Below are 21,167 nucleotides of genomic sequence, written 5' to 3' on the forward strand. Positions count from 1 at the left end.
GCGGGAAGGGGTTAATCAAAGCAGAACAACTCTCCTTTATGGACGACCTACGTTCTATGATCAGAGAGGAAGTTCAGTCCTTATCTATGCAGCCATTCCTCCCCCTTATAAAAAGTTGAAATTCGGAAATGAACCATCTGGTTCAGACACTGAAGGGGCCTCTTGTGCTTTTTAAGATCCATAGGAGATCATGACGATGAAAATAAATACTATTTCTCCTCTGAGGATATGGATGATTTACTAAAAGCAATCAGGGGTACGCTGAATATTGTGGAAGTTAAGAAACAGAAAACCATCCAAGATGAGACGTTTGGTGGTCTAAAATCAAAGAAAAAAAACGTGTGTTTGATATTAACGAAAACCTGTTTGAGTTAATAAATTACGAATGGAAGGTCCCAGAAAAAAGACTGGAGGTCTCCCTTAAATTTAGAAATCGCCTCCTTTTTAATGAAGAGGATACAGGCATCTGGGACGATCTCCCTAAAATGGATATCCAGATGGCAAAGGTGGTTAAAAAAAACATCCTTGCTCTTGCCATTTGAAGATTCCGCTCCGTTAACAGACCCCATGGTTCGAAAGTCTGATTGTCTTCTAAAAAATGCCTACGAAGCATCAATATTTAGCATAGCAGCCACTTCAGTAGCTAGAACCCTATTTATTTTGTTAGGTGAGCTAGAGAACCACCTTAAGCTGAAAACTCCCAGGGACCAATTGGCAGTGTCAATCCCTCTCTGAAAAGCTGCTACAGGGTTTCTAGCAGATGCCTCGGTGGAATGTATCACGTTCGCGGCCAAGGAGGGGGCCCTCACCAATGCCGCAATAAGATCTCTGTTGTTAAGATACTGGCAAAAGAGGGACACTCGTTCTAAAAATAGGCTTTGTATCATTCAGTTCCAGGGGGAATATGTTTTCGGCCCAGACCTGGACAAAATCCTAGAGAAGGCGTCAGTACTGTCCCGTACTGTAATCATGTTTTCAGTACGGGACAGTTGTCCTGCAGAGAGTCAGGGACTCCTAGCATCATACATAACTATGATGCTAGGAGCCCGGCTCCCTGCACTGAGTTCGGTCCGGGACTTCCGGCCAAAATACGTCCGTCCATTACGGACGTTAATGTGCTCGTGTGAACCCAGCCTAAACCCCCAGGATCATCCCCTAGGCATAGATGCTCTATCCCAGCCTTGGGACATGTATCTAGCATACGTCTTTCCACCATCCCCGCTGATATCAAGAGTTCTTCAGAAGCTTTACAAGGAAAGTCTGAAACTCATTTTCATTGCCTCATTCTGGCCAAAAAAGCCCTGGTTCCCAATTCTGAAGGGATTGGCACTGGAAGATCCTATAAAACTTCCTTTAAAACAAGATGATCTGGTACAGGGGCTGTTACGACACCAGAGTCTCCAGTACCTTCATTTATCAGCATTGATCCTTAAGGGCCACTGCTCAAAGAAAAGTGTTTATCCTAGAAGGTGGTAATAACCCTAAAAGCTAGTCGTAAGCCAGTTACTTCTGCAATTTACCTAAAAATTTGGGAAAAATTTACCCCCAGACCAGAATCATCCAGTCATCCATCAAATTTCGACTTTTTACAGCAGGGGCTGAATCTAGGTCTTGGACCAAGCACCCTCAGAGTACAGGTCTTGGCCCTGAGTAAATTTTTTGGCACCCAGCTGTCAGAACACAGCTGGGTGAAAAGATTCATGTCTGCAGTCTCAATACTAAGGCCGACCATTAGACAGTCCTCTGCAGTGGGAGCTTGGCATTGTCCTCAGGGTCCTAACCAAACCCCCTTTCAAACCAATTGAGAACATAAACATCAAACACTGGTCCCTTAAAGTAGCCTTTCTAACAGCGATAACCACAGCAAGGCGACTTGGGGAAATACAGGCGCTATCCACAGACTAACCATATCTTAGGATAACGGATGATAGAATCATACTAAAACTTTATCCTAATTTCCTTCCAAAAGTCGTGTCAGATTTTCATAGAAATCAGGAGATTGTCCTTCCTTCATTTTGCCCAAACTCAAAAAGAAGAATTTCATTGTCTTGATGTTAGGACAGTCTTACAGTATTTACAGGTTACTGCAGATTGGCGGAAAGACTCCAGCCCCCTGGGCCAGTTTTGGGGGAAAAATAAAGGACCGAAAACCTCAAAAGCTACCGTTGGTAGATGGATAAAAACAACAATTAAAATCTGTTATTCTCTTCAGGGAAAATCAGTTCCTATAAACATCAAGGCCCATTCCACCAGATCCACAGCTTCATCATGGGCAGAAAGGAGAGGAGCTTCGTTAGACCAGATTTGTACTGCATTTACTTGGGCTGGCTCCCTTACCTCTGCAAAGCATTATAGGCTAGAGAAAAAAGCAGCAAAAAGCCACAGGTGTGCTCACCCAATGTTTCTTCCTGGGATCTGTAGTTCCTCAATGGAGTGCAATCAAAAAGGGGGCCTTGCAGGAAGGCAAGGAATCCAATGTAGTGTCCTTCTGGGCTTGTAAATTTATGTCCTAATAAAGGTCTTTTATTTTACACTTTCAAATGTGGATGTGCTCAGGATTTTCTCTACATTTTTTCACTACATTATAGGCTAGACCTTTCATCCAGTAGAGACTTCGCCTTCGGCTGAAAAGTACTCCAGGCGGTAGTCCCACCCTAAACCATCTAATTTGGTATTCTCCTAGTGTGCCGTCATGGGGGACTAAATGGAAAGTAAGAATTAGTATTACAGGTAATTCCGTTTCCTTGAGTCCACCATGACGGCATACAATTACCCACCCTACCTTCTTAGTGGTAAGTTAAATTAGCATAGTTAGTATTAGCTAGTTCCTTCCGGTATAGTGATATGGTACACACAGGTGGGAGGCTGGGGGTGGGGCCCTTTTAACCTCTCTCCGTTCATGTTCCTACAGAGGTCAAGAAATTATCCTCCTAGTGTGTATAGGACCCCCTGGGTTCTGAAAAGCATGGGATTAAGCGCGGATGCCAGGTGCCCTCGGTGCCCAGACAAAAAGGCAGACATCTTTCACATGTTCTGGTCCTGCGACATCTTAGGTACCCTATGGGCAGAAATGTCAGTTACTGGGGAGAGTGTTCCAGGTACAGATTCCGTTGGATCCCATGGTAATGTTGCTGGGGTATGTTGGAGATTTGGAAGGGGATCGGCTGTCCTGCTTAGCAATTGCGAAAATACTATATCAGGTTAGGAAGGGTATTGCCAAACACTGGCTGGATGCGGAACCACCCTTGAAACAGGAAATTATAGGTGCAATTAACTATCAGGTCCTGATGGAGTACAGGATATACTCCAAGAGGGGGTCCAGGAATAAATTTGAAAAGCATTGGGCAAGGTGGATAGATCACTCTGGGTGTGCTTCCTCAGAACTCCTGGCACTCTGCGCGACTGTTTCAGGTTAAACTGACATGAGGTTCAAGGGGACTACACTGACGCATGGGGCACTGTAGAGTTCTAACGAGGGGAGGGGCTCCACACTAGGGTCTTGTTGTACTGATGGAGTATAGTTCATAGGGAGTTGGAGGGAGGAGGGGAATGGTAATCTGGAAGAGTGGGAGATAGGGTATGGAAACCTGTAGCGAAAAAGGACGGTTGGGGGGGGGGGGCATTATTATGAGGGTAATGCATTCTTGGTTCTGTAAAGTACTGATGTAATAATTTGTCTGATTACAAAATGACCTGTAATGATGTGGTTATTTGTTTAATAAACTTGAACTGATTAAAATAAAAGAATTGGACCGTGATCAAAAAAATGATACAAATAAAATGTAGTATTAGCTCATCATTTTTCATTTTCAAAGGTCTATAGTAGAAAAAACAACCCAATATTTATTACACTATTTCTCCAGAGTATGGAAATACCCCAAATGTGGTCACAAACTGCTGTGGACCACTAGAGGTTCATCATAATGAACAGTCCATATCATAACATCAAGTCACTGTTTTAGTCAGCATAAAAGAACACTTGCCAAATACAATACACATTATCAGCACATATCATACACATTATTAGAGGAGGGCCAGAGACTAGCAAGAACTCACAACGTCCCCAATCAAGAGATCTGATCAGAGAGGTAATTGGTCTAGGAGCAACGCAGCTGAGGCCAAATCTGATGTATCCAACCAGGGAGTCCATAAGTCCTCAAACCGCTTATACTTGCCCCGCCATAAATATATACATTTTTCGAGCCGCAGCAGAATATTGACCCTGGATTTAAATTCTACAAGCTCGGGGGGGGGGGGGGGGGATCAGTATCCTTCCCATGTGCAGCTATCCGCTTACGAGCCTGATACAAAAGTCTCAGAACCGCCAGTCTCTGCCCCTCCGTCACAGGCAGTTCAGAAGTGTGACCTCGGACACCGATAATCGGATCCAAGGCAATTGTACATTTATACAACAGACCTATGAGACCCACTACCTTCCTCCAAAACTCCCCAAGCCGCGAGCAACTCCACATAACATGCAGAAGATCAGCGTCATGTTCTCCACAGCGATCGCAACAGGAATCCCCTTTATATCCCATCTTATAAAGAAGAGGCGTTCTATACATCCTATGCAAAAGAAAAAGCTGAGAAAGATGATACGTCTCACTCCGTGATGTGCTGGGCACTGACTCTAGAATGTCCCTTCAAACCTCGTCAGCAATGTGACCTAAATCTCACTCCCACTTTTCCTTTATATTAAGAGGCTGAGCTTTAAGAGTGGATTCCAATAAGGACCCATACAACAAGGAGATTATACCCATAGTGTTGCCAGGTTGAGCCAGAACCGTGATAAAAGTATGATAGGACTGGACTATCGGGATAAGTCTATTCTGTACATCATAAGCATGCTGAAGCTGCAAATACTGATAAAAACTTGATCTCGGCAGATCAAATTGCTCCTGAAGGTTTTCAAATGTACGAAACACACCATCCGAAAAAAAGACTCTCAAGGGTTCTAATACCTTTACGCTGCCACTCCTCAAACCCCATTAACTTATCAAATTCGTTATAAAGCGTATTTCCCCAAATAGGGGAATAAGGGGTGTATCCCACTAGGCTCACCAAAGCCTTCGCTCTGTCCCAGACCTAGCTAATGTAGGAAAGTAACTTTCTCCCAGATTCCAGAACCAATAATAATAGTTTCTCACCAGTCACCACACTAATTAACTTCCCCACTGCAGTAGATGGTATTTCAGCTCCCCACCCCCCTCTGATATGTTGAGGCTGAACAGCAATATAATACAACACCACGGGTTTGGTAACGCCAACCCCCATCCTCCTTTGGCCGCTGCAGAGTTTCCATACGAATCCTTGGAACACCTTTTTTCCATATGAGATCCCGAAATATAGCAGTAATTTTATGAAAGATCCTTTGGGGAAGCCATACGGGTCCAGTTGATCTTTAGCAAACTGCAGATGGGCAGCAATGGTCTTTTTGGAGAGTAGCTACTTTCTCCTTACAATCCTGCCATGCACAGCATTATTGTTCAATGTCCTTCTGATGGTGGACTCATTAACATTAGCGAACGTGTGAGCACCACTGTATGTCTTGCATTATTTGAGCTCTGTTTTATATCTACACATGTTTATGCGTAAATGTCTGTGTAGCATGAAATGGTTGTTTCCTCTCAATGCACATTAGACTCTGTTCACATCTGCGTTGTGGTTTACTATATAAAAGGAACTGTGTAGTTGTGCCTGATTCATCATACTATGCACCCTTAACCCCTTAGTGACCACCAATACGCCTTTTCACGTTGGTCACTAAGGGGCCTTAGGCTAGGCTGACGCCTTTTCACGTTGGCCTAGTCCAAGTCCTGCACGGGTGCCCCGTGCAGGCTGGAGCCGGGGCTCTGCTGTCTGGTGACAGCTGAGCTCCTGCTCCAACACCCGCGATCGAAGTTTACTTAGATCACGGCCGTTTAACCTGTTAAATGCCGCCGTCAATAGCGACCGCGGCATTTAACTTGTTTACAGAGGGATTGAGCTCCCTTTGTCACCCATCGGCGGCCTGCAAATGCAATCGCGGATCTCCGATGGGGTGTCATGGCAGCCGGGGGCTTGATAAAAGCCCCCAGGTCTGCCCTGGACATATGCCTATTAGGATGCGCCGGAGGCACGTCCTAATAGATTGCCTGTCAGATTTACACTGACAGGCAATAATGCTCTGGTATATGAAGTATACCAAAGCATTATAGCAGCGATCTGAAGATCGCACAGTAAAGTCCCCTAGTGGGACTAATAAAATAAGTCATAAATGTGAAAAAATAAAGATTAATAATAAAAATTACAGTAAAAAATGCATTTTTTTCCATAAAAAGAGGTTTTATTTAGTAAAAGTGTAAAAAATAAATAAAAGTACACATATATGGTATCGCCGCGACCGTAATGACTCAATTAAAAAAAGTTAATATGTAATTTAAACAGCAATGTGAACACCGTATAAAAAAAACGCAAAAAACAATGGCGAAGTTGCAATTTTTTTACATTGCCCCCCAAAAAAAGTAATAATAAAAATGAATCCATAAGTCAAAACTACGTCTCGTCTCGCAAAAAAACAAGCTGAAAAAAATTACTACATTGATGGAAAAATAAAAAAGTTACGGCTCTTGGAAAGCAACGATGCAAAAACAAATAATTTTAGTTCAAAAGTGTTTTTATTGTGCAAAAGTCGTAAAACATAAAAAACCTCCACATATGTGGTATCGCCGTAATCGTACCGACCCATAGAATAAAGGTAACATGTTATTTACGCGGCACAGTGAACGGCGTCAATTTAAAAACGCATAGAACGTATATATTTTTCAGTTTACATAGCCATATGAGGGCTTGTCTTTGGCGGGACAAGTTGTATTTTCTTCTTTTAATGTACTGAGAAACTTTTTAAAAATGACTGTGGTGTGGAATGGAAAAAATACAGCAATTCCTTCATACAGTGGAGGAAATAAGTATTTGATCCCTTGCTGATTTTGTAAGTTTGCCCACTGTCAAAGACATGAACAGTCTAGAATTTTTAGGCTAGGTTAATTTTACCAGTGAGAGATAGATTATATAAAAAAAAAAAAAGAAAATCACATTGTCAAAATGATATATATTTATTTGCATTGTGCACAGAGAAATAAGTATTTGATCCCCTACCAACCATTAAGAGTTGAGCCTCCTCCAGACCAGTTACACGCTCCAAATCAACTTGGTGCCTGCATTAAAGACAGCTGTCTTAAATGGTCACCTGTATAAAAGACTCCTGTCCACAGACTCAATTAATCAGTCTGACTCTAACCTCTACAACATGGGCAAGACCAAAGAGCTTTCTAAGGATGTCAGGGACAAGATCATAGACCTGCACAAGGCTGGAATGGTCTACAAAACCATAAGTAAGACGCTGGGTGAGAAGGAGACAACTGTTGGTGCAATAGTAAGAAAATGGAAGACATACAAAATGACTGTCAATTGACATCGATCTGGGGCTCCATGCAAAATCTCACCTCGTGGGGTATCCTTGATCCTGAGGAAGGTGAGAGCTCAGCCGAAAACTACGTGGGGGGAACTTGTTAATGATCTCAAGGCAGCTGGGACCACAGTCACCAAGAAAACCATTGGTAACACATTACGCCGTAATGGATTAAAATCCTGCAGTGCCCGCAAGGTCCCCCTGCTCAAGAAGGCACATGTACAGGACCGTCTGAACTTTGCAAATGAACATCTGGATGATTCTGAGAGTGATTGGGAGAAGGTGCTGTGGTCAGATGAGACTAAAATTGAGCTCTTTGGCATTAACTCAACTCGCCGTTTTTGGAGGAAGAGAAATGCTGCCTATGGCCCAAAGAACACCGTCCCCACTGTCAAGCATGGAGGTGGAAACATTATGTTTTGGGGGCATTTCTCTGCTAAGGGCACAGGTCTACTTCACCGCATCAATGGGAAAATGGATGGAGCCATGTACCGTCAAATCCTGAGTGACAACCTCCTTCCCTCCACCAGGACATTAAAAATGGCTCGTGGCTGGGTCTTCCAGCACGACAGTTACCCGAAACATACAGCCAAGGCAACAAAGGAGTGGCTCAAAAAGAAGCACATTAAGGTCATGGAGTGGCCTAGCCAGTCTCCAGACCTTAATCCCATCGAAAACTTATGGAGGGAGCTGAAGATCCGAGTTGCCAAGCGACAGCCTCGAAATCTTAATGATTTACAGATGATATGCAAAGAGGAGTGGGCCAAAATTCCATCTAACATGTGTGCAAACCTCATCATCAACTACAAAAAACGTCTGACTGCTGTGCTTGCCAACAAGGGTTTTGCCACCAAGTATTAAGTCTTGTTTGCCAAAGGGATCAAATACTTATTTCTCTGTGCACAACGCAAATAAATATATATAATTTTGACAATGTTGTTTTTGTTTTTTTTTTATATAATCTATCTCTCACTGGTAAAATTAACCTAGCCTAAAAATTCTAGACTGTTCATGTCTTTGACAGTGGGAAAACTTACAAAATCAGCAAGGGATCAAATACTTATTTCCTTCACTGTATGTAATGACCGGGGGGTAGGGAAACGGACAAGTGAGCCCTAATCTACCCGCCACTCTGTCCCTGCCTACTTGCAACGATCCGCCCTAGGCGACGGGGTACAACTGGGCGGCGGTCCCTGCACTCAGTAAGTGCACGACAAACATACAAGGGAATACAAGCAAGGGAAAGGGGCAGTTGCCCACGGCAACACCGTAAGCAACCAGAGTGGTGAACGAGCCGAGTCAAGCCAGGAGTGTGCGAGGTACCAAACGAAGAGCAGAAGAGTAGTCAGTAAGCCAGGGTCAGTATGGAGCAGGAACAAAATAGAAGGAGCTGTAGCTGGGCCAGGAAACCACACGAAAAAGAACAACAAGCAAGGAGGAACAGGAAATGCAGGTATAAATAGACAGAGGGCGGGAGCTAGCTGAGTCTGGCCAGGCTGCGATAGGCTCTCCCACTCCTAAGCCTGCCAGCCTGAGTGGTGGAAGCTGGAGTCAGTCTCAGGGATGTAGATTCAGGTGCTGACTGATTAATTAAGGGAGTTAACCCCGAAGCTGTGCCTGGCAGATCCTTTACACTGTAGGTGTTTTTTTGGGCTTTTTAGTTTTTACCAAGTTCATCTTGCGCTAAAAAAATGACATGTTAACTTTGTTCTGTGAATCAATGTGATTACGGCGATACCAAATTTATATAGTTTCTTTGAGTTATTGTTTTTTATTACTTTTACAATATTTGTGGGGTGAGCTGCAGTTTTTATTGGCACCATCCTGCGGTGCACATGACTATTTGATCACGTTTTATTTCATTTTTTGGGGGATGCCAGGTGACTAAAAACAATTCTGGCTTTTTTTTATTCTTTTTTATTTTAATCGGCGTTTAACAGGTTTGATAAATAACGTTTTTTGTTCAGACTTTTACGGGCATATTGATACCACCTGTTTTTAGATTTAGATTTTTTTTTTTTTTTTCATTTAATTTAAAAAAATGGAAAGTTTTTTTGAAACTTTGTAAAATTAAATGTTTTGTATAGTGTTAAAAACGCAATATTTTTTTTTATAAGTTCCCCTAGGGGATTTTAACATGTTAGATCGCTGGTACCATACACTGCAATACTTGTGTATTGCAGTATATGGTACTTTTAATGGTCTCCTTTTAAGGCCGTCAGGGCTAAATAGAAGGAGAAACTGGGCAGACCTCTCTAACCACTTAGATGCCACGGTTGCTATTGACTGGCATCTAAGTGGTTGAACGGCTTGGAACAGCGTTATCTTCACTCATGCCCAGTAGATGGACAAGAGTCACGTGTGTTAAACAGCTGACACCTGCATCGTACAGAGCAAGCTCCACTCCTGAGCCTGCCCCATTCTTCTTTTCAAATTTAGTCTGCACGTGCATTAGTCATTTGTTCATTTTTATTTTGTATGTGTGTGATATATATATATATATATATATATATATATATATATATATATATATATATATATATAATTTTATTTATTTATTTTCTTATATAAATAAACTGCTTTACAGAATGCTGAGCAGTTGGCTGCAACTGGCCAGGCCCGATTTTCAGCTGAAAGAGCAACAGACCTTAAGGACTTGGAGCTTCTTCGACAAAGGGAAACGGCAGAAAAAAAGAGCAGAGTTCTTCAACGCGGTACCCGGTGAGTTTTTGAAATTAGCAAATGTACTTCAAAAAGTTATTATCCTATAAGGGTATGTGCACACGTAGTGACCAAAAACGTCTGGAAATCCAGAGCTGTTTTCAAGGGAAAACAGACCCTGCTTTTCAGACGTTTTTTGACCAACTCGCATTTTTCGTGGCGTTTTTCGCAGCGTTTTTTACGTCCGTTTTTGGAGCTGTTTTCATTGGAGTCTATGAGAAAACAGCTCCAAAAACGTCCAAAGAAGTGTCCTGCACTTCTTTTGACGAGGCTGTATTTTTACGCGTCGTCGTTTGACAGCTGTCAAACGACGCGTAAATAACAGGTCGTCTGCACAGTACGTCGGCAAACCCATTCAAATGAATGGGCAGATGTTTGCCGACGTATTGTAGCCCTATTTTCAGACGTAAAACGAGGCATAATACGCCTCGTTTACGTCTGAAAATAGGTCGTGTGAACCCAGCCTTAGAATGTATTTGTACTTCAAAATGCTGCAACCCAATGACCAGGCCTGTTTGGGCCTTAATGACCAGCTATTTTTTCATTTTTACCTCTGCATTTCAGCAGTTATAACTTTTTTTAAAATATCATTAGGTGACATGGCACCATATAGGTACAGGCCCCTGCCACTAGAAGGCTTGACAGTAGGTAGTAAAAAGTGTTGGCTTCGTAAATTTTCGTCTAATATCCATAGGAGGCAGAACCGACCTGCTTAATAGGTCTACTACACTTTTTTAAATTTGTATTTAGGGTTGATGTCAGCCTGAGCTGCCAGGCTAGTGAATCTCCCTTAGGGTGCTAGGAAATCAGGTAGTCCTCTGCTCTGCATTTCTCTTCCCGCCGGTCACTTAATCTCCCTCTTTACTGCTTCCACTGGTGGGGTGACGGTATCGCCACCGAGGAGGTGACCTTGTGTGCACTTGAAAACATCATACAGATGAGCATTAACCCCTTAACGCCGAAGGACGGATATATCCGTCCTCAGCAGCTGCTAGTTCGCGCAGGAGGACGGATATATCCGTCCTGTGATCGCGCGGGTACTGACAGTTTACCCACGCGATCAGCGGCAGGAGCACGGCTGTTATACACAGCCTGGCTCCTGCTGCAACTGCCGGAATCGAAGCACGCGCCGATTCCGGCAGTTTAACCCATTAAATGCCGCTGTCAACAGTGACAGCGGCATTTAATGTGTTTGACAGAGGGGGGAACTCCCTCTGTCTCCCGATCGGCGCCCCCGCAAACAAATAGCGGGTCGCCGTCGGGTTTCCATGACAGCCGGGGGTCTAACAAAGACCCCCAGGTCTGTCTTCAGCATCTGCCTGTTAGGCGATGCCAGAGGCATGACCTAACAGGTTGCCTGTCAGTTTTACACTGACAGGCAATAATGCTTTGGTATATACGAAGTATACCAAAGCATTATATATGCGATCGGCATATCGCATAGTGAAGTCCCCTGGTGGGACTAAAAAAAAAAAAAAGTAAAACCGTTAAATAAAGTTTGTGAAAAAAAAAATCAAAAAAATTACAGTCAAAGTCAAATAAAACTACTTTTTTGCCCCAAAAAGTGGTTTTATTTAATAAAACGGTCAAAACAAATCACACATACACATATATGGTATCCCCGCGATCGTAACAACTTGACCAATAAAATGAACACATTAATTAAACCGCCGGATGAACGGCGTCCAAAGAAAACGCAAAAAACAACGGCAAAATTCTCTCTCTTCTCCCATTCCCCCCATAAAAAATAAAATAAAAGTTCATCTATAAGTCCTATGTACCCCAAAATAGTACTAATGAAAACTACACATTGTCCCGCAAAAATCAATCCCACGTACGGCCACATTGACGGAAAAATAAAAAAATTACGCCTCTTGGAACGCGGCGATGCAAAAACAAGTAATTTTTTTCTAAAAGGGTTTTTATTGTGCAAACGTAGAAAAAACATATAAAACCTTTACACATTTGGTATCCCTGTAATCGTGCCGACCCATAGAATAAAGTTAACATGTTATTTACGCTGCATAGTAAACGGCGTAAATTTATAACGTGAAAATTAATGCTGGAATAGCTGCTTATTTTCAATTCTCTCCTAAAATAAAGTTAATAAAAGTTAATCAATATGTTATAAGCATCTAAAAATGGTACAATTACAAAATACAACTCGTCCCGGAAAAAACAAGCCCTTATACGGCTATGTCGACGGAATAAAAAAAGAGTTACGACTCTTGGAATGCGACCGTGAAAAAACAAAAAATAATCCTTGGTCATTAACGTGCAAAATGGCCCGGTCATTAAAGGGAATGTGTTGCCAGAAAAACATGTTTTTTTTTTAAAAATTAAACATTTAGTGTGTGGGTGATTAACCCCTTAATGACCGCCGATACGTCTTTTTACGGCGGTCATTAGTGGGCTTTATTCTAGAGCGCCGCCAAACTACGTCGCTGCATTAGAATAAAGTAAACAGAGCAGGGAGCCGTGAAATCTCCCTGCTCTCAGCTGCCAGAAGCAGCTGAGGGCTGGGAGCGTCCCTGCTCTGCCGGGTGAGATCGATATTAGTATCGATCTCACCTGTTTAACCCTTCAGATGCGGTGCACAATAGCGAGCACCGCATCTGAATGGTTTTGGAGAGAGGGAGGGAGCTCCCTCTCATCTCACTGACACCCGGCGATAAAATCGCCGAGTGTCTGTGTCTTCTATGGCAGCCGGGGGTCTAATAAAGACCCCCAGGTCTGCCTGCAGCGAATGCCTGCTAGATCATGCCGCAGGCATGACCTAGCAGATGCCTGTCCGTTTTAAACGGACAGGCAGTAATACACTGCAATACAAAAGTATTGCAGTGTATTATAATAGCGATCGGATGATAGGGAAGTCCCCTAGTGGGACTAGTAAAAAAGTAAAAAAAAGTTTAATAAAGTTAATTTAAAAAAAAAGTTAAAAAAAAAAAAATGAAAAACCCAGCTTTTCCCCTTACAAAATGCTTTACTATTAAAAAAAACTACAATAAAGCAAAAACGTTACACATATTTGGTATCGCCGCGTCCGTAACGACCCCGACTATAACGCTGTTACATTATTTAACCCGCACTGTGAACGCCGTAAAAAATAAAATAAAAAACAATGGAAAAATTGCTGTTTTCTGTTAATCCTGACTTAAAAAAAATGTGATAGAAAGTGATCAAAAAGTCGCATCTACTCTCAAATGGTACCAATAAAAACTGCAAGTCGTCCCGCAAAAAACAAGACCTTATACAGCTATGCCGACGCAAAAATAAAAAAGTTACAGCTCTTCGAATGTGACAATGGAAAAATGTAAAAAATGGCTTGGACATTAGGGCCCAGAATGCCAGCAGGGGGAAGGGGTTAAACATTGTTCAAATTTTTTTTATTTTTTTCAAGAGACAGGAAATATTATAAATTTTTTCTAATTTATAATACTACCCATTTTTGGTCACTAGATGGAGCTAGTTCCCAAAATTGCAGCATTGCAACATTGGGTTAAAAGCCCTCGCTCTAGTGAGCTCTCAGCATTCCCCCCTCCTTTATCCTGGCTAGTGCCGGGATAAACGAGGGGTTTGAAAGGTTTAACCTCCTACACTGTGTGTCGCCATTTTTTGAGGTAACCCACAGTGTAGTAGGTTTACACACAGTAGTAAACACACACAAACACTAACATACATTGAAATCTCTTACCTGCTCCTGCCGCCGCGGCTCCCTCCGGCCCGTCCGCTCCCTTTGCTGCCGCTGTTCCATGTGCACAAGTCCGGAAGCCGCGACCGGAAGTAGTAATATTACAGTCCGGCCGCGACTTCCGGTCCACAGGAAAATGGCGCCGGACGGCGCCAATTTCGAATAGGACTGTGGGAGCGGCGCATGCGCAGTTCCCACACAGACGCCGTACACGGACGTGAATGGGACGGGAGCCGTTCACAGTCCCTATGGGACTGTGGCTGCCGTATTCCAGGTCTGTGTGTGTCGTTAATCGACACACACAGAAATGGAACAAAAAATGGCAGCCCCCATAGGGAAGAAAAAGTGTAAAAATAAGAAACAGTAAAACACAAACACACAAATGAATATAAACGTTTTTATTAAAGCACTAACATCTTTAACATATAAAAAATTTATTTGTGATGACACTGTTCCTTTAAGGGGTTAATTCCATGTTCGGTTCCCAACCTTCCACCTATCTCTCGGACAACCAGGTCTGCCTGTGGGGATGTTTATGCTACATAGTATTTTCTCAGCAGATGGGAGTATTTCTTCCAACCCAGGCTTTTTCCCTACTTGGCCACTTTATTTGCATTTTTCCAGTCATCTCGACACTTTCGCACCAATGACCGCTCCACATCAGCAGGTCCTGGCTAATTTAGCCCCCGTCTGCAGCCCTTCCCACGCCCACCTTCGTAACGTGAGTGGTTCTTCAGCGGGATTCTCTGCCACTTGGAATAGGACAGGCTCTTTCCTCCAATGGCCTTTCAGCGTTTTTCTGGGGGCAAGCCTTTATTTCAGACCCAGCTTTTCAGTGGGCTGTCTCCCTTCTATTCTGTTGAAAAAAATTAGACAAGTGCAGTATCCATCAGCGCCAGTCTTTGTCTCTTCAGCTTGCATTCCAGAGCCTCGGCGGGACAAGGCACCAGCAGTCCGGTAAGCTAGCTCTGAGGGCTACTTTTTTTTTTCCCATGGGGCCATCTTTCCCCACTGCACTTTGACCCCTCCCCACTCCCATTCCTGCAGAATGGCTTCCTCACGGAAGGATTTCAACAGCCAGCCAGGTCCCGTGTCGCCCTATGCTTGCCATCACTGCTATCAAAGTTTCCCCTGCTGCCAGTCTTACACTGTGCTCTCAGTGCCTTCTCTCCAGGTACTCCAAGGATTCTTCTGCTCTCAGGATGTGGTCCCCTCCTGACTGGGCCAGGTCCTTAACCCAGACTATAGGGGACCTTTCGATACTCTCTCAAACCATGGTTGACCGTGGAGCTGATGCCATCCTAAATAGCAGCACACTCCAGCGCCCCTTAGGAATTTCCTGTAGGGAAAACACAGCCCTTTCCTCGTGGTAGGCCATGCAAAAGGCCCAGAATCCTCAGCGCCAGGTCCTGCTCCTCATCGATTTGTTCGCAAACTTCCCCTGTCAGAACTAGCACTACATGACCTGGGCTTGCGATCCCCTTGCTCTTGCTGTAGGCTCCCTGGTCACACCTTGAAAAGTGTGTTCTCTTCCTTATCTCTACCCTCCCATTCTCAAGGGGGAGGGTATTGCCGCAGTTGGAATGGCTCCATACACTTCTCTCGCAGGGCCTGGTGTGCCACTCTCGTGGATTTGTGTGGCCAGCTGCTGATCAGTGATGGGGGAATAGCCCGTGCAGCCCTTTTTAAATAGCTTTTGAGATAATTGTCCAGTTACCTTTTGATCCCTTGAAAAAGAGGCCGCTACATATTAACCCCCTCCCGACATTTGCCATATGGATACATCATGGAAAGCTAGTGCTTCCCGCATTTTGCCGTATCCATACGACAAATCCATGGCACCGCCTCAGAAGCTGAGTCGGTGCCATCATCGCCGGATGTCAGCGGTGAATTACAGCTGACATCTGGCTGGAATGGCGGGGACCGAAATGAGCTTAGTTCCCCGCCATTAACCCCTTAATTGCAGCGGTCAAACGCGATCGCAGAATTTAAGTAGTTTGCAGCTCATCAGAACCCCAGCAATGAAATTGCAGGGGTTCCGGTGCCTGCAATGGCAACCGGAGGCCTAATACTGGCCTCCCAGTCTGCCTAACATGGAATTTTTCCAGGCTCCGCCCAGAGACTGAGCCTGAAAGGCTTTCGTAGCCGACGGCAAGATTGCGCCGGCCCAGGAGCTGAGGAGGAGGCGGCGTCGTCGGCAGCGGTGGATGTCAGCTGTATGTTACAGCTGACCTAAACCTGTAACGGCAGGAACGGAAGCTAGCTATAGATATAGTTGGTGTGGCTGAAACATGGCTAGACTCTTCTAATGACTGGGCTGTAAATCGACAGGGTTTTACACTTTTTCGGAAAGACCGGAAAAATAGGAAAGGCGGTGGTGTATGTCTATGTGACAAGTGATATGAAGGCGAGTGTGAAAGAGACATTAGAGGTTGACGATCGTGAGGAGGTTGAAACCTTGTGGGTGGAACTAGAAAGGGTGGTAAACACTGAAAAAATTACTTTTGGTGTAATCTATAGACCCCCAATATAACTGAGGAGATGGAAGGTCAGCTATATAAACAAATGGAGCGGGCTGCACAGGCTGGTACTGTAGTGATAATGGGATATTTTAATTACCGGGATATTAATTGGCGTCATGGTTCGCTTCAACTGCAAAGGGGAGACATTTCCTCAACCTGTTGCAGGAATATTTTATGGGCCAGTTTGTGGAAGACCCGACTAGAGGTGAAGCTCTGTTGGATCTGGTCATTTCTAATAATGCAGACCTTGTTGGGAATGTCAATGTACGTGAAAACCTTGTTAACAGTGGTCACAATATAGTTACATTTTACCTATACTGTAAAAAACAAACACAGGCTGGGGGGGCAAAAACACTTAATTTTAAGAAGGCCAATTTCCCCAGGATAAGGGCTGCAATTCAGGATATAGACTGGGAAGAACTAATTTCAAATAATTGTACAAATGATAAATGGGAGATTATCAAATCTACTTTGGGTAATTATAGTGCAAAGTTTATTCCTATAGGTAACAAGTATAAACTACTAAAATTAAACCCCACATGGCTTACACCTTGAAAAATAAAAATCTGAGGGTACATCTGTAGCCTTTTTAAATTATAAAGAGCGTAATAAAATCTTTAAAAAATGTAATAAAATTAGCAAAAATACAAAATGAAAGGCAGGTGGCCAAGAATAGTAAAACAAATCTCCAAAAATTCTTCACGTATATAAATGCAAAAAAGCCAAGGTCTGAACATGTAGGAGCCTTAGATAGATAGTGGTAATGGGGAGCTGGTAACAGGGGATCAAGAGAAGGCAGAGTTACTAAATGGGTTCTTTGGCTCTGCATATACAACAGAAGAAAGAGCAGCTGCTATAGCCGGTGCCACTGCTGTTAATATATCAGTTGATATACTGAATTCGATGAATGTAGATCTGGTCCAAACGAAATAAAATAAAATAAATGTACACAAGGTCCCGGGACCAGATCGGTTACACCCTAGAGGTCTTAAAGAGCTTAGTTCAGTTATTTCAGTCCCCCTCTTCATAATATTCAGAGATTCTCTAGTACTGGTATAGTGCCAAGGGACTGGCGCAGGGCAAATGTGGTGCCTATTTTCAAAAAGGGCTCTAGGTCTTCCCTGGGTAATTATAGACCATTCAGCTTAACATCCATTGTGGGGAAAATGTTTGAGGGGCTATTGAGGGACTATATACAGGATTATGTGATAAAAAAATATTATTGTAAGTGACAGACGACACAATTTTACGAAGGACAGAAGTTGTCAAACTAACCTGATTTTGGTTTTATGAAGAGATGACCAGAAGCCTAGACAGATGGGCCGCTGTGGACATAGTGTTTTTGGACTGGCATTTCACACTGTCCCTCATAGATGTCTAATGGGTAAATTAAGGTCTATAGGTTTAGAAAGTATAGTTTGTAATTGGATTGAGAGTTGGCTCAAGGACCGTATCCAGAGAGTTGTGGTCAATGATTCCTACTCTGAATGGTACCTGGTTATAAGTGGTGTACACCAGGGTTCAGTGCTGGGACCACTATTATTCATCTTATTTATTAATGATATAGCGGATGGGATTAATAGCACTATTTCTAATTTTGCAGATCACAACAAGCTCTGTAATATAGTTCAGACTATGGAAGATGTTCGTGAATTGCAAGCGGATTTAAACAAACTGAGTGTTTGGGCGTCCGCTTGGCAAATGACTTTTAATGTAGATAAATGTAAAGTTATGCATCTGGGTACCAACAACCTGCATGCATCATATGTCCTATCTGGAGCTACACTGGGGGATTCACTTTTTGAGAAGGATCTAGGTGTACTTGTAAATCATAAACTAACAGCATGCAATGTCAATCAGCTGCTTCAAAGGCCAGCAAGATATTGTCGTGTATTAAAAGAGGCATGGACTCGCGGGACAGGGATATAATATTACCACTTCACAAAGCATTAGTGAGGCCTCATCTAGAAATGCAGTTCAGGGCTCCAGTTCATAGAAAGGATGACGTGGAGTTGGAAAAAATACAAATGGCACATACAAAAAATAGGGTGAAATCCTGTTCCATGTAAAACCCCCTCAAAAAACAAGAGGACACTCCCTCCGTTTGGAGAAAAAAAGGTTCAACCTGCAGAGGCGACAAGCCTTCTTTACTGTGAGAACTGAATCCATGGAATAGTATATCGCAGGAGCTGGTCACAGCAGGGACAGTAGATGGCTTTAAAAAAGGCTTAGGTTTCCTAGAACAAAAAAAAGTCTTCGCTCCTATGTGGAGAAATCTTTACCTTCCCTTTTCCCATCCCTTGGTTGAACTTGATGGACATGTGTCTTTTTTCAACCGTACGAACTATGTAACTCCTTAGATGCAGCGATCACTGCGTCTTAGAGGTTGCTAGCAGATCGGCAGCCATGGCAACAGGAAGCCTAACAATGGCCTCCTGTGCTCTGCCATTACGGAAGCCGATTAGGTCCCGCCGGGAGGCGAAGCCTAATCTGCTTGCTGTCAGCGAATCACTACAGATCTAATACATTGCATTACATAGGTAGTGAAATGTATTAGAAGAAGAAAAAAAACAGACCATTGGACCTTCAAGTCCCCTAGTCAGACTTGGAAAAGTGTAAAAAAAAAAAGTTTTAAAACCTATAATTAAAGTTTCAAGTAATTAAAATAAAACACAATCGCCCTTTTTCACTTATCAAGTCCATTATTGAAAGAAATATATAAACCATACATATTTGGTATCGCCAAGACCGTAACGGCCTAAACTATAAAAATATTTAGTTATTTATTCCACGCGGTGAATGGTGTAAAAAAAAAAAAAAACGTAAAAAACTATACCAGAATTTCTGGTTTTTAGGTTACTTTGCCCTACAAATGTTGGAATAAAAAGTGATCAAAAAGTCACATGTTTCCAAAAATGGTACCTATATAGACTATAGCTCGTCTAGCAAAAAACAAGCCCTCATACAGCTGTGTCGACTAAAAAAATTCAAACGTTATGGTTTTCACAACTTGGCAACACAAATAATACACTCTTTTTACAAAAGTTATTTTATTGTGCAAAAAGCTGTAAAGCCTAAAGTTCTATAAATTTGGTATCGCCGGAATCGGACTGACCTGCAAAATAAAGTTAACATGTAGTTTTACAACGCACGGTAAACGCTGTATAATAAAAACTATGCCAGAATTGCAGTTTCTTGGTCACCTTGCCTCCCAAAAAGTAGGATAAAAAGTGATCAAAAAGTCGCATGTACCCCATAATGGTACTAATAACTACAGCTCATCCTGCAAAAAAAACCAAAACAGCCCTCATACCACTACGTGTTTGAAAAAATAAAATTAGTTAAGGCTCTTATGAGCCAGGAAAGAAAAAATATGCAGTTGTGCAGGCCAGAGGGGAACATTTCCTCTGTTTGAAGAGGCGATTTATCAAAGCCCTAAAATTAGGGAACCAGGAAGGGGAGGGCCCAAGCAGATCTGCTGGAAGCGAGGTTGCCCGTATTATACCAGGACAACACTTTCCCAGCAAAATTCCTCAAACTACAAAGGTGCAGAATGTGGACCAAAAGGGGGATAAGGAAGGACATTGATCAGTGCGACACCGGCCTGTGCAGAAAGGATTGTGTCAAAGTGTAACACACATCTATGGATTATTTTACTGTTTTGTTATTTTTTAGTCCAATTATTATACCACCTGACTGCCCATGATGTACTTTGCCCGGCTTACGTGTGCCCCCACATTATAAACGGAAACACCAGCAATATTCAAACAAAACTACTACCAAAATCCACGCTCCAAAAGCCAAATGGTGCTCCCTCCCCTCTGAACCCTACAGCGTGCCCAAACTTTGGTTTACTTACACATATATGGCATCACCATACACAGGAGAACCCTTTTAACAATTTTTGGGATGTGTCTCACCACTGGCACAAGCTGGGCACGACATATTTGCCACTGAAATAGTATATCTAAGGAAAGAAATTAAATTTTTACTTTGCACCATCCGCAGCGCAATCATTTATGGAAAAGACCTGTGGGGTGAAAATGCTCACTACACCCCTTAAAGAGGCTCTGTCACCAGATTCTGAAATCCCTATCTCCTATTGCATGTGATCGGCGCTGCAATGTAGATAACAGTAACGTGTTTTTTTTTGTTTTTTTTTTAAAACGTTCATTTTTGGCCAAGTTATGAGCTATTTTATATATATGCAAATGAGGTTTGAAATGGACAACTTGGCGTTTTTTTTTGTTATGTCCAACTGGGCGTGTATTGTGTTTTTAACTGGGCGTGTTTACGTGTATGACACTGACCAATCAGTGACCAGTCAGCATCATACACTCATCTCCATTGATTTACACAGCAGCGATGTGCAGCCACATAAACAGAGATTAACGTTACTGCAGTGTCCTGATAATGAATACACATGATCATCCCGCCTGGACGTCATGTGTATTCATTATCAGGACACTTATGAATCTTTTCTGTGAGATTTGCAGCAAGGGAAACAAAATCTTGTTTATCTCCGAAATCTTGCGAGATTTCGTTTCCCGTGCTAGAAATCTCAACGAAAAGATTCAGAAGTGTCAGGATTCTGAATACACATGACGTCCAGGCTGGATGATCATGTGTATTCATTATCAGGACACTGCAGTAACGTTAATCTCTGTTTATGTGGCTGCACATCGCTGCTGTGTAAATCAATGGAGATGAGTGTATGATGCTGACTGGTCACTGATTGGTCAGCATCAGACACGTAAACACGCCCAGTTAAAAACACAGTACA

General features: G+C 42.8%; 1 protein-coding gene across 1 annotated transcript in view; it reads left to right on the top strand.

The window, feature by feature from the left end:
- Positions 1 to 21,167, top strand: part of TIMELESS (timeless circadian regulator) — a 166,989-nt gene that overhangs the window by 59,632 nt on the left and 86,190 nt on the right. The window contains exon 8 of the mRNA XM_075852095.1: positions 10,038 to 10,171. Coding sequence (XP_075708210.1) covers positions 10,038 to 10,171 — 134 coding nt within the window. The remainder of the gene's footprint in view (positions 1 to 10,037; positions 10,172 to 21,167) is intronic.

This window comes from Rhinoderma darwinii, chromosome 2, assembly GCF_050947455.1.
Source record: "Rhinoderma darwinii isolate aRhiDar2 chromosome 2, aRhiDar2.hap1, whole genome shotgun sequence".
Classification (NCBI taxonomy): Eukaryota; Metazoa; Chordata; class Amphibia; order Anura; family Rhinodermatidae; genus Rhinoderma; species Rhinoderma darwinii.